At 50.0% G+C, this 13492-nt stretch overlaps 1 protein-coding gene across 4 annotated transcripts in view; it reads right to left on the bottom strand.

The window, feature by feature from the left end:
- DNAJB6 (DnaJ heat shock protein family (Hsp40) member B6) overlaps window positions 1-13492 on the bottom strand; it is a 69445-nt gene that overhangs the window by 42116 nt on the left and 13837 nt on the right. For 2 of the 4 annotated variants that reach the window (XM_030308907.1, XM_030308911.1), the window contains exons 2-3: window positions 2546-2636; window positions 153-262 (exon numbers count right to left, since the gene is read on the bottom strand). In XM_030308907.1, coding sequence (XP_030164767.1) covers window positions 153-262; window positions 2546-2610 — 175 coding nt within the window. In that variant the 5' untranslated portion in view covers window positions 2611-2636. Of the gene's footprint in view, window positions 1-152; window positions 263-2545; window positions 2637-2733; window positions 2759-8506; window positions 8683-13492 lie in introns of those variants that run through there. The other 2 variants (XM_030308909.1, XM_030308910.1) reach the window with 2 other exon arrangements.

Genomic DNA, 13492 nt, shown 5'->3' with positions numbered 1-13492 from the left:
CGGGTAACTGTATCAAGTGTCTGCCAGGAGCAGGAGTCGAAGCCTCACAAGAAAAGGAAGCAACTTCCATTCTCAGTGCCCACACCTCGGCCGCCCAGATCCACATTCTGCTAGCCCCGGGGAGGAGCCAAACCCTGGGTAGGTTCACTCACCGTCCGATAACACCTCATACGCCTCGGCCACTTGTTTGAATTTTCTCTCTGCTTCTTCTTTATTCTCAGGGTTTTTATCTGGATGCCACTTCAGTGCCAGTTTCCGGTACCTTGAAAGGAATAAAAAAGGGCACCGGTCACATCCATGTGCAGAAACCCAATGGTTGGGAAACATAAGTAAGGCGGAAACTGGCTTCAGAGCTGTAAACCTGGGCAACTGCTATCGATTTCCATTGTAAAATCTTCCTCTCCCCGAGAATGAAATAAGCAAGTTCTCAATCCAGACAGCATGAATACAAACCAACCTCTAGAGAGACGTTAACGCTAAAATGTTTGAGAACCAAAACGTGCAGTGTGAACTCGTGGTCGTGCAGCTGAGAAAGCACAGAACAGAGGAAGAAGGCAGCCTCGTTCGCAGGGCAGGAAGAGCCCCCCCGCCTCGCATGTCGGTGTGACAGATGCTGGCACCGCTCACAGAGCCACCCCATTCTGGATTCAAGATTCACCGAAGGTTCCACTTAATAGTAATAACTGTATGCTTTTGGAGTACAAAGAAAAAAACTCCTCTCTTCTTAAACAGAAGCACCACATATGGGAGGAAGGGGGTGCCCCTCAAAATCTAAAACTAGACTAAGGACCAGAGAGTCCTAGCACTTGGCAAGCTGTGAACGTAAGGCTGCTGCGGTTCAATTTAATCACAGCATTTTAATCAAAAATCTTGGCTTGAACTTCCTAAGATCGAGTTAATGCTGGGCTCTACTCCTTCTCACTGCAGACCTAAACACGTAGTAGCAGACCAAGGGCCCTGAAGCACTACAAACCTTGGTAAAAAATGACAGACCGTGTGGAAGACGGAGAACGGTCACTTTGCACAGGGTGTAGTCCTGTGAACACAAAGACACGAGAAGAGACTCCCGAGTGTTCATGGGTGTGTTTTGAAAGACTACGCCATGTTTTTAGACTCAAGGCCTGACACGTGAAGTGTAAAGAACATCAAATGTCTTTCAGTGTTGGCCTTGAGACTGACGTCCGGCTCCACACCAGTAAGCGAGCGCCAAGGACACACGGCCTGCGACACAAACACAGGTAAGACTGTAGGTCTCCCCGGAGAAATGCGCAGGGAGGGGGACAGCCACCTACAATCACCCCTCAAACAAAAGTTTCTCTGGTCACTGCACAAGATCAAAGCCTAGAGTCCACAAAACGGACTAGGAACACGCACCAGCCATGGATGCAGTTTCGCTCATTTAAAGGAAGTAAGGCTGCATCTAGTCTAAGTCAGTATTCAACTGCACGCTTAATGGGAAAATCTTCTTCCATTTAACGATGGCATTTTCTAAGTTCACACTTCAAAGCCACCCTGAAGACAACGGCCGGCCCACGTTCTCATAAGAAACTAAACCAATCCCCTTCCTGACCGTGTTTAGCATAACGTGGGCATGTTTCTCCATCAGTTAGTGGAAATACTATTTACATATTATGTTTATTCAAGAAGAGTGCAATTAACTGGAGACTGCTGTCTGTGAGCTGTGAGCCGGCAGACGCGAGGGGCCCCACGGGTGACACAGCTCAAAGGCACTTCCTGGGCCCTCCTACTCAAGTTGCTTGGCTGCGGTTTGACACAGGGCAGGCCCATCACAGGAGTCAAGCTGCTATGTTTAACATTTTTACGTGAACGATTTATTCAAGTACCCTGAATTTCCTTCTGCAGACCCACTGAGCCTAGTAGCGCAGACTTGTGTGTGAGTAAAAACGCCAGTCCCTTAACAAACTGAAACAGTTCCAGGCTTAGTTTTTAGTCTCTCTAGCTCTGCTAAAATCTAACTTTTTGCCACACATTAAGGTCAAACGAATTAAAGACCCAGTTCACCTTGAGTGCCACCTGTGGCCTCCACCTTGCCCCCGCCGTGGGCCAGCCCTGGTCACAAAGGCCTAGGAAGGCCAGCAGGGGCGCAGCACTCAATCTGGCTCTAACGGTACAGGCCGGGGCCGGCGACAGGGATCCTGAACAGCTACTACCCTGAGGAGGTCACAGCACCACACTCTACGAGGGCAAAGTGCCAGGTCAGCTCCGTTCCACAGTCAGTGTCAAAACTGCCTGGGATTATTTCGCATCCTCAGTTAAATGTCTGATCTGCTTTAAGCAGCAACAGAATCCACTGTCCCAAGGCAAAGTAACGGAGGAAACCAAGTGACCTTCTCATCCCTCAATGCCAAGTGACAGGCTGGGCCTAGTCTGAGGAGGCGAAGGTTAGTTTCACTGCCTTGTCTGAAGATACAGTGAAACAGCAGCATTCTAAAACGGTTATACCACATGAAATGCCACTTCAGGAGACAAAAAGTTACACTGCCCAAGTGCACAGATTCATTACTGCATAAATACAGTTACTTACGCCTTTTTAATATCCTCAGCTGAGGCATGTCTCTGCACGCCTAGAACTTCATAGTAATCCACCATGTTTTAACAGGCTGTTGGAGTGAGTCCTGCAATTAGAAATCCATGGTCAATGACATGACTGCCGAGGTTGGGTTCATCACGGGGGTAGGAGCACAGCAGGAGAGGGAGGGTAGGTCACCTCACCTGAGCACTAACCACTAGCCTGTCAGGCTGGGCCCTCATCCGGGAACAGATTCCAAGATTTGTGCCCTAGACCCTTCTCAATATAGAATAAAAGCTCTGAAATAGCCTAATAATAGCCTAAACTAAATAAAACTAACAGGTGACTCTGAGGCAGGCACTCAGTGCCCACTTGACCACCAGCTGACAGGCCTTCTGCGAGTATCTTGTTTTCCTGACACGGGCCCTGCTCTGGGAGCTTCGGTTACCCCTCCATTCAGTGCGTTCCCGTGCCAGGCGTTGGGCAAGACTGCACAGCCACCAGGACGAACACGCTGTCCCCGCCCTGAGCAGACACAACATGGGAACCACACAATGACACCTCCTACGGCTTGTGGCTGTCACTGGGGACGAGCTCAAGCACGCCCCCAGAGTCCCTGGGAAAGGAAAAGGAAAGGTCTCTGACAGCAGAGCTATTACTGTTAACTTCACCCTGTGGCTTCACCCTCCCACCGGCTCTCCCTACAGATTAGGCCTTCAGTGGAAAACTAGCAGCAGCGATTTGCTTCAGTGGCTTTTGTCACTTCACAGGGCAGGACAATGAAAACCCCTCCTACTCCTACCATTGCTAACAAGGCTTGGCCTCGGGTGCCACAGACCGACTACACGTATGTGAGATCGGGCGCCTGGGTGGCTCAGTCGGTTGAGCGTCCGACTTCAGCTCAGGTCATGATCTCACAGTTTGTGGGTTCGAGCCCCACGTCGGGCTCTGTGCTGACAGCTCAGAGCCTGGAGCCCGCTTTGGATTCTGTGTCTCCTCTCTCTCTGCCTCTCCCCTGCTTGCGCTCTCCCTCTCTCTCTCAAAAATAAACATTAAAAAAAATTAAGAGGCGAGATCTAACGGATTTACTTCTTTTACTTTGATTGGCTAAAAGCACTTCATACAACTAATGACCAAGAACTTACAAGCAGCAGGCCTATCCCTGGATGGTACACAGGAACTTCACCCAGTGGAGCAAGGCCCTCACTCAGGCTACTCCGCCCACAACTGAAGCTGGGCTTTCTGTGCCCGCCCCCCCTCCCCCCCACCCCCCCCCCCCGCAAGAAACTGTACCATCAGACTTCAGAGAGAGACGTTCGGACTGGAAGCGAGCACACGCCATCACAGTCTTAAGGCCACAGTGCTGGGGCACGACGACGGCCGGGTTAAACGATGCCCAGCGAGAAATTACGCCATTTCCCAAAACAAGACGCCTGCACAGGTGTCTCCCACGTTTGGGGAGCGACCGTGGTAAGAAGGTCCAGTGTTACATCACGACTCGGCACCTGTGTGCGTGCCAAGCCCTTTACAAAGAAAGTCTACATACAAAGGGCCAGGAAGGAGCACGTAAAAACTACGCATTACTAGTCCAGGAGCGCGACACAAACAACAGCTCAAAAGTACCCCGGGATGGGGCACCTGGGAGGCTCAGAGATTGGGCGTCCGACCCTTGACCCGGACTCAGGTCACAATCTCACCATCTGAGAGTTGGAGCCCCTCAAAAGCTCTGTGCTGACAGCGCAGAGCCTGCTTGGGATTCTCTCCCCCTCCCCTGCTCGCGCGCTCTCACGAAGTAAGCTTAAAAAAACTTCTTAAGAAGTACCACAGGGTGACCTGGAACAGATCCCCCATCACCTTGGAATACCTAGAAATGTTGACGTCCAGCAAAGACATTTGAAAAAAGCTGAGCTCCCAGAAGTGGTGATCCTGACACGGCGGAGGGGTGCCCTGTTTTCAGGATAGGTCTTGCTTTTGAGGCACAGGAACCCAGAGGATGCAACGGAGACCCCCCCCCCATACCGTGGCTCTCAAAAGGCCATAATTACAACAGAGTGGGGAAGAGAAACCCTCCAAAGAACTTCAAAGAGGAGAAGAGCCCTGTCCCCCCAGCAGCTGGAAGCCTGAAGGCTCAGTCAGAGGCACAGAATGGAATCTCATTACCTTCCTTATCCTGCAATGACCCACACTCTTCAAAATTACTAAACATTACCCTAGGATGGTGAAGCAAATAAAGGCGCCCTGCAGAAAAAAGTATCTCTACAACCTAAGTCACAAAGATTCCAGCTGAAAACATAACTCCTGCTGCTGAACACGAGCTGACAAATTCTCAATACGAGGAAAGCATCAGGAGTAAGTTAGAACACCCCCAAGAATCTGAAATAAGCCGGGGGCTCCTCGGTGGCTCAGTCCATTCAGGTCATGAACTCACAGGTCATGAGTTTGAGCCCCACTTCAGGCTCACTGCTCTCAGTACAGAAACAGCTTCGGATCCTCTGTCACCCCCGCTCTGCCCCTCCTCGACTCATGCTTGCTCTCAAAAATGAACAAACATTTATAAAATTTTTTAAAAAGAGTCTAAAATAAGAACTTGAAAAGAAACAAAAAAAGGACTCATGAAATAATCACAATAACGAATAGGAAACCACACTGGGGGCTGACAGCTCAGAGCCTGGAGCCTGCTTTGGATTCTGTGTCTCCCTCTCTCTCTCTCTGACCCTCCCCACTCATGCTGTTTCTCTCTCTCTCTCTCAAAAATAAAATAAATTGGGGGGCACCTGGGTGGCTCAGTAAGTTAAGAATCCAAATTCAGCTCAGTTCATGATCTCATGGTTCGTGAGTTTAAGCCCTGCATCGGGTTCTGTCGGCACAGATCCTGCTTGAGATTCTCTCTTCCCTCCTCTGACCCTCTCCCATGCCCTTTTTCCAAAAATAGTAATAAAATAAAAAAATAAAAAAACCTCCTTCCCCTTTCAAGAAATAAAAGTTTTTATAGTTGCTAAAAAGTTATTTACATATCGTTTTTATAAATACATTTTTTTCAAGTGAACACTACTACCCCCAACATGGGACTCAAACTCACAACCCCAAGATCAAGAGTCGCATGCTCTACGGAATGAGCCGGCCAGGTGCCCAAAATAATTTTTTGTTTTTGTTGTTGTTGTTTTGTTGTTGAAGCAGGCTTCACGCCCAGTGCAGAGCCCAAGGCAGGGCTTGATCTCGTGACCCTGATCAAGACCTGAGCTGTGATCAAGAGTTGGTGGCTTAACCAACTGAGCCACCCAGGCGCCCCTAAAAACATTTTTTAAAAAGACACATCCGCGGTCCTACTGTTAACCAAACAGAAGGTTAAGCTTTTAAGATCTGGGCATTTATCAAACTTCTTGTAGTCTGTGGCAACACAGCATAAACTTGTAGTAACATAAACTAGGGCCCAGCAGCCAACAGTTAGAAAATCCGTGTTCTGGGGGCGCCTGGTTGGCTCAGTCACTGGAGTATCCAATTCTTGACCTCAGAGTTCTACAAGTTTGAGTCCTCCGTCGAGTGTAGATGTTACTTGAAAGTAAAATCTAATATTAAAAAAAAAAAAAAAATCCAGGTTCTTATCAAATGTGCCCATTTGGCCAAACAAAGCTTAAACATTGAAGTTTTGGAATGCTTAAAGAAACAATGGAACAAAAATGGAAAACAAATATCACAAAACCAGAAAAGAACAACCGTGAGAACAAAACTCTTATGTTAAGAAATTTCCTTGGCGGGGGGGGGCTCCTGGGTGGCTCAGTCGATTGAGCGTCCGACTTCGGCTCAGGTCACGATCTCCCGGTTCATGGGTTCGAGACCCGCGTCGGGCTCTGTGCTCACAGCTCGGAGCCTGGATGGAGCTTGCCTGGGATTCTGTGTCTCCCTCTATCTCTGCCCCCCCCCCCACTTGCACTCGATGATGTCTTTCTCTCAAAATAAACATTTAAAAAAGAGAGAAAGCCTTTACGTCAAAGGAAATTAGAAATATTTAGGTTAAATGTCATTATCAATTTGATCACATGATGAAAGAAATATTTAGAACAGACCGTACAAAACCTCAAATGCAGCATTAACAGTTCTAGAGATCAGAAGGTTAAGAACTCAGGGGTGCCTGGGTGGCTCAGTCAGGTGAGTGTCCCACTCCTGACATCTCATCTGGTTGTGATCTCGAGGCTATGAGATCCAGTGCAGACCCTGCTTGGGACTCTCTCCCTCTCTCTGTGCCCCTCCCCACTCGCTCTCTCAAAATAAACCTTAAAAAAAAGTTTTAAAAAGGTTAAGAACTCAGAACAGACTTTTGAACTCAAGACTTGTCATTCTGAATACCAAAATATGTATTTTTCTCAAATACACTCCCACAATTTGTTTAAAGGCATCTTTTTTTTTTTTTTTTTTTTTTTTTACTACTTATTTAAGAGAGAAAGAAAAGGTTCAAGTGGGGGAGGGACAGGAGAGGGAGAGAGAGAATCCCACGCAGGCTTCCAGCTTTCGGGGCCTGGTCGTATGAACCTGAACCATGAGATCACGACCTGGGCCAAAATCAAGCGTCGGATGCCCAACAGACTGAGCACCCAGGCGTCCCTTTCAGAATTTTTTCTTCTTTTTTTTCAGAATCTGTTTAAATTACAAATTAGAGAAAACCATATGGTTACTCTTCCTACAACCTAACATGAAAATCCAAACAGCCGTGACAGACCCCTAACAAAAATATTACTGGGGTCTGCCCTCCGGTCCTCAAAGGGGGCCTCAGAATCATGGTGACATGAGAGCAACTTAAGAGCAGAAACTCAACTGTAACAGGCCCGTGCAAGGGGCACCCACACCCCTCACAGGAAATTCCACAGACAGTGTGAGGCATCAAGAAGCTTCCGAGCTGAAGGGACGGAGGGTCCGAGCACACAAAAGGGAGGGAGTCTGCTAATTACCAAGAAGACGAGAGATGTCTGGACATTACGCAGATTCCTTAGGTACAGGGGAGTCTCGGAGGAGGTAGCTCTCTTCCGGGACAGGCTTCCTCCTTTCCAATGTAAACGTAGGCGGTTGAGAGCGAGGCCGAGGGCGTTTCAGGCTTCCACTGGGTTTTGATTACTTTAAACTTGCAACAATCTCTATGCCAAAGAGATGGGGGGCAGGGCCCCCTGCCACGAGCACCCACAACAGTAACTGGGGGACGTACCTCCAAGAACACGGTCGTTCACCATATAGCTTTTTGAACTGTTTCGGTAGGTTCAACTTAAAATACTGAGGTATCTGTGTGAAATGCACTCAACTACACAAGATGGGAGTGAGTACCCAATTTTAAAAGGTTTCCTCGGGGCGCCCGGGTGGCTCAGTCGGTTAAGTGCGTGAGCCTCGTTTCAAGGCACGTCACAATCTCAGGGTCTGTGCTGACAGCTCGGAGCCTGGAGCCTGCTCGGGATTCTCTCTCCCTTGCTCTCTGCCCACCCCCGCTCACGAGGGCAGGCGCTCTCTTTCTCGCTCTCAAAATAAACATTCAAGAAAACGTTTCCTCCGTGGTGGTTACTACACTCAGAGCACACCACCGAGTCAGCGACACCAGCCAAACCGTCTTAAAATTACTAGCCACAGAAGAGGTCATCAATTCTCGAGACCAAGAAGCACAGCAAGCTTACATCTTCAGAAAGAAAAACCCCGAATGCAAACTACAGCACAACAGCTGCAACCACAGCAGCAAACTCGAAGCCCTGCGTCCCTACCTCAGAGGGCGGAAAATTACGTGACATTCTGGTCCCTGCTGAGCTCCAGCTGCTGCCGCTTGGACCCGCAGGGCATCCCGGGAGCTCCCAGCACTGCAGGACCGGGCAACCCACTGCGCCCAATGGAGCGAGGGTTAGAAAAGTCTCAGAACTAGGCTCCCACTTCCTAACGGCTGAGCCACACGTGGCCAGAGGTCACCCGGGGAGTCAGATGCCACCGCTCAGACATCCTTGAACTCACTTCAAAGCTTGTATTCTCAAGTCCAGTTTCGCCAGCCTTGGCACTCAGGTGCCTGTTTCCGTGCAAGTGACGACAGCAGCGTGGCAGGGCCCTCAAGGCAGCCGGCGCACGCGTGGGAACTGGCCCAGCCTTGCCAGATGTGAACGCCGCGGTGCCTTAACCAGAGACACCCCCAGGACGGTCACTGGGGCTGAGCGAGCGCAGGAGAACCATCAAGTAGCAGCACCCGGGAGACGAGCAACACTCGCGTGATGGCGAACAGCGGCCACCTGGCCCGCGTCCTAGACGGAGACGGCCCCTCGAAGAAAAGGCAAACGAACTGAAGTGTGCATCAGACCAGCTGTCTGCAGAGCCGGACCCCTCACCCTCCACCGCCCCTGCAGCAGCAGGCTGTCCGTACCTCCCCTTTCCTCTGCTCCTTCACCCGGTCCTGCCCAGCCGCCACCCGCCCCCCGACCCCCACCAGCACAGGCACCCCCAGAAACAGCTCTCACAGCTGGGCGCCCCAAGCCCTCGGCACACTGGGCTTTCCGGTCCGTCCGTCTTGTGGTTTCCTCTCCCTACGAGCCCCGTGGGCACAGGGTGGGGAAGCCAGGGTTCCGGACCCCTTCTCAGGCTGCACTCCCGGGTCTTCATCGTCACCCCCGTTCCGCAAATACCACGGATCCCGCAGCGATTCCCAACGTAAGCTCCAATCCTAGGTCTCTGCTTGGCACTTCAGACACGAATAGACAGATGACTGCTTGACACAGCCACTTGGCCGTGTGACAGACGTCGCAAATAGAACAGGACCAAATTTCACTGGGTCCCCACCCCACTCCTGGTCTTCCGCGACTGAATTCTACCTCGTGCTCTCACGCTGTGGACTGGAAATTTCGCCCTCACCGACACCACTACCCACCCCGTGACAGAACACCCACACACGGCAATCCACAGTTTCACCAGGCCTAGCTGCCAACTATCTCAAAACCCTTCCACTCTCTCCATCTTCAATGGCACCAGCCCCTCCTGCTGCAGGAGCCTCTTAACTTAATCACACCGTCTTCTCTCACAGCCAAGGTGAGCTATAAATACACAGGTGCTGTCACAACAGATGCGAGATGGTGTCCAGCACTGGACAGAACCAGCTACGAAGGACACGGTCAGCTCCGCCGAGGATCAGATGGAACGAGACGTTACTTCGCTGACCAACACGGAGTCTGGGGCAGAGGCGCAAGATGAGCCGAGGACACGCCGTCAAGCAAGAAACTGAAGACGCAGCCGACGTCCCAGGCCGGCCACTGTGACACCTTGAAGGTGACTGAGAGTGACAGCAACTGAACGGGGACACTTGGGCCCCGGGACTGGCGTGTGGAGCAGGAGAAGGGTATTCAGCAGAATACCGGCCGGACGGGACTCAAGCGTCTAGAGAACAGCACCGTGCCAACGTCGGCTGCTCCGTTCGGGGGTGTGTACTGTGGTTAGATTGAGGAAAACTGAGTCAAGGGTGGACAAGAAATGTCTGTCGACATCTTGACAACGCTACTGTAAATCTGAAATCACTCCAAATTAAAAAACAAAAACCTTAAGTCAAAAAGGAGTAGAGCCAGTTCAAAAGGACACGAGAACAAAGCTGATGGAGCACTCGTGGACCGGAAGGGACGGTGACGGGACCACCAGGAGTGCCATGCGTCCCGAGCACACGAGCACACACACGAGCAGGAGTCCCGGGTGGTCTGTGCTGCCTGCCGCTGGACGAACTATGCTTGCGACCGAATGGCCGATGAGCCAACATTCTTTTTAAAGAATTCCTGCTAACAGATGCACAAGAAATGCTAGAATCAGAAAATTACCCTTCTGAAAGTAATAACTGGGGTGCTTCTCAAAGCACAGACTTCGACCAGCAGCACCCGCATGTTCTTGCTAAGCGAAAGGACCTCTTAAGTAACCGGCTTTTAACTTTGCCTCATAAAACACTTAGTCCAAACATTCCTGCTTGAACAAAGTCCAGGGAGCAGCCCTTAATCTTGGACAGTTACTGGATTCTCCGTGGTGAAGAGCGGGCCTCCAGGGAGCTGTCACCCTTTGGTCCCTGGTCCACGGGCGGGCTGAATTTCTCTTCGACACAGGTATCTTCAAACACTCAGGGGTTTACCATCGTGAATTTTTCACTCTCTAGACATACAGCCTTACATCTCTGGGTTCCTAAATCTCCACCTTGAGCAAGCTCCAAGGCCGCGATCCCTTCCTACCCAGATTCCGGCACCATCAATGATGCAGGGACGGTCCAGATGTCACCAACGGAAGGGAACAAGACATTTCTCCTCTGAACCTGGATCACCAGTGTTAGGTCAACTCTCGTAAGAACCATACCTGACTTCAATTATCAACATAAACTCAGCTATGCCTTTTTGAGTCTGTGATCGCCCTGCTGCCTCCCACTACTGCCTCTGTGCAACGGCGGCTCTTCAGATCAATGAGCCTCACAGCTCGCCCCAAAAAGTCCACCTTGCTTATGTTGGCCCACTGTTCCAACCAATCAAAACCTCTTTGACGCCCATTCTACCATCAACATATTTACTCCCAATGAAAACAATGATGTAATTCTGAGTGACTGTAATCACATTTATTGATAACCATCATACGCTAGCTTAGAGAATAAGTCACCCAGTTTAGAAAACAAATATGTAAACAGGTTAGTCAAGACAACGCAAATATGTATGGAGACAATGAAGCAAACAAAGCTAAAAAGAACACTGCCATTTATTGATGAACTGGAAAACAGAAAGCAAACGGAAAGCTCCCTGTGCAGAGACAACCTCAGCTTCAACTACAATGACCGCACACACAGACGAAACTATGAAACCACATGGCCCGTATAAGAGGCAAGAAGTTAGTATGGTAAGACTTAGGTGGGGGAGGGGGGGCTCAAGAAAAAGGATACAATTCAAGAATAATTTTTTTAAGTAAGATTTTAGGGGTGCCTGGGTGTCTCAATCGGTTAAGTGTCCAACTCTTGGTTTCGGCTCAGGTGGTGATCTCATGGGTCATGAGAGTGAGCCCCGAGTTGGGCTCTGAGCTGTCTGCACAGAGCCTGCCTGAGATTCTCTCTCCTCTGTCTCTGCCGCTCCCAGCTCATGAAGGCTCTCTCAAAACAAATAATTAAAACACATTTTCTTTTCAACGTTTATTCATTTTTGAGAGATAGAGCATGAGCCAGGTGGAGGAGACACAGAATCCGAAGCAGGCTCCAGGCTCTGAGCTGTCAGCACAGAGACCTATGCGGGGTCCAGAGACCCAGCTATGAGATGGTGACCTGAGCCGAAGTCAGAAGCTTAACTGACTGAGCCACCCGAGTGCCCCAATAATTAAAACACATTTAAAAAAGGGGGGGGGGGCACCCGGGTGGCTCAGGTCATGAGCTCGCGGTTCGTGAATTCAGGTCCTGAGTTGGGCTTTCTGCTGACAGCTCAGAGCCTGGAGCTTGCTTCGGGTTCCGTCTGCCTCTCTCTCTCTGCCCCTCCCCCACTCGCACTCTGTTGTCTCTATGTATGTCTCTAAAAATTAAACGTTAAAAAAAATTTTAATAAATAAATGAACTAAAATGGTCTTCACCCTCCTGAGATCAGCCCAGTGTCCCTGCTCCCCAGCCCCAACCGCAAGCGAGTCTGAGGGAGGGAAAGAACTTGCTGTCCAGCCCTCATCCAGGACTTGCTGTGAGTCCCACACCCCCCACGTGGCCTCACACACGCACCTGAGGTCACAGGGAACAGGTAACACCAGAAAAAGAGGAGCCCTCGAGGGTGGGACTCCTGCCTTCTCTTCTCAGGTATACCCAGGCCCAGGGGGCATGCGGCTCCCTACTCACTGCCCCCCACCATCTGTGGACACTGCCAGGAAAAAGCGGCTTCTCTCCTGCATCCAGGCGCCAAGTAGGGAAGCAATCATTACATGCAGGGGCAGATCACGTCAACTGAAAGCACAGGTGCCCACAAAGGCTTCAGGCAGCTGGAAACGGCCCCCAACAAGCATCCGAAACTCCACGGCCTGACGGTATAAGCCCGCCAGCCACACACACACACGTTTGTTTCTCAGGTCATTAAAATTAAACAAAACTTGGAAACCCCCGTCCCTTGGTCACACCCGCCACATTTCAAGGGCCCCACAGCCACACGTGGCTGCTGACCTCCATTCTGGAAAACACAAGCAGAGGACAAAGCGAGCTCCACAACACACAGGGCTGGTCCGCAACCTAACAGATACCGACTCAGGCTTACAGGCGATCTGGGTGAGATAATTCACTACGTAATCTTTGCCAATGGTGTTCCGAAACTTCTCTCGCTTCTGATGGGACCCCACTCCTGTATTTTAAGAAAGCTACAGAAAACCAAGACGTCATATTCTTTCAGCTAAGAACAACTGCTTCTTGGGACAACTGGTGTGTTAATCTATGAAATTTCCTAAAAAAACTCCACCTCTTTAGTAAAGCCACTAAAGTAAATCCCATTAACTAAAAGTACCTCCTCCCATAAACTCCCATAAACCCTCAACATCAGGACTTTCAGGAAGTGTGTCCTAAAGGCCCCGTAGTACCTACCTATACACAGGTGAATACCACATAAGTAGAAAAATTGAGTGTACATCTCCCCAGTACACCTCACGATGTGATTAAAAATTACAGAACAAGGGGGTACCTGCCTGGCTCAGTCAGAAGAGCCGGGGACTCGAGATCTCAAGGTCTTGAGTTTGAGCCTCAAGACGAGTGTAGAGTTTACTTAGATGCAACTTAAACCTAAACTACTGTGTACATTAAAACCAAAAATAAAGTTACCAGTAACAAGATTAAAAATACTTGTATGTGCTTGCCAATCATAAAGTAATCAGCTACGATTTCAAGCTACGCTGTGATCAGGACAGTGCCACGAGGATTCTAGAACAGCGTTCTTCAGGACAGATACGGGTGGTAGTCAAGGGCAGATGTCCTGGGCCTTTCACCAGTGTCAGTCC

The sequence above is a fragment of the Lynx canadensis genome, chromosome A2, assembly GCF_007474595.2.
Source record: "Lynx canadensis isolate LIC74 chromosome A2, mLynCan4.pri.v2, whole genome shotgun sequence".
Classification (NCBI taxonomy): domain Eukaryota; kingdom Metazoa; phylum Chordata; class Mammalia; order Carnivora; family Felidae; genus Lynx; species Lynx canadensis.
Note: the sequence above shows the minus strand (reverse complement) of the source record. Positions and strands in the feature narration are given on the sequence as shown.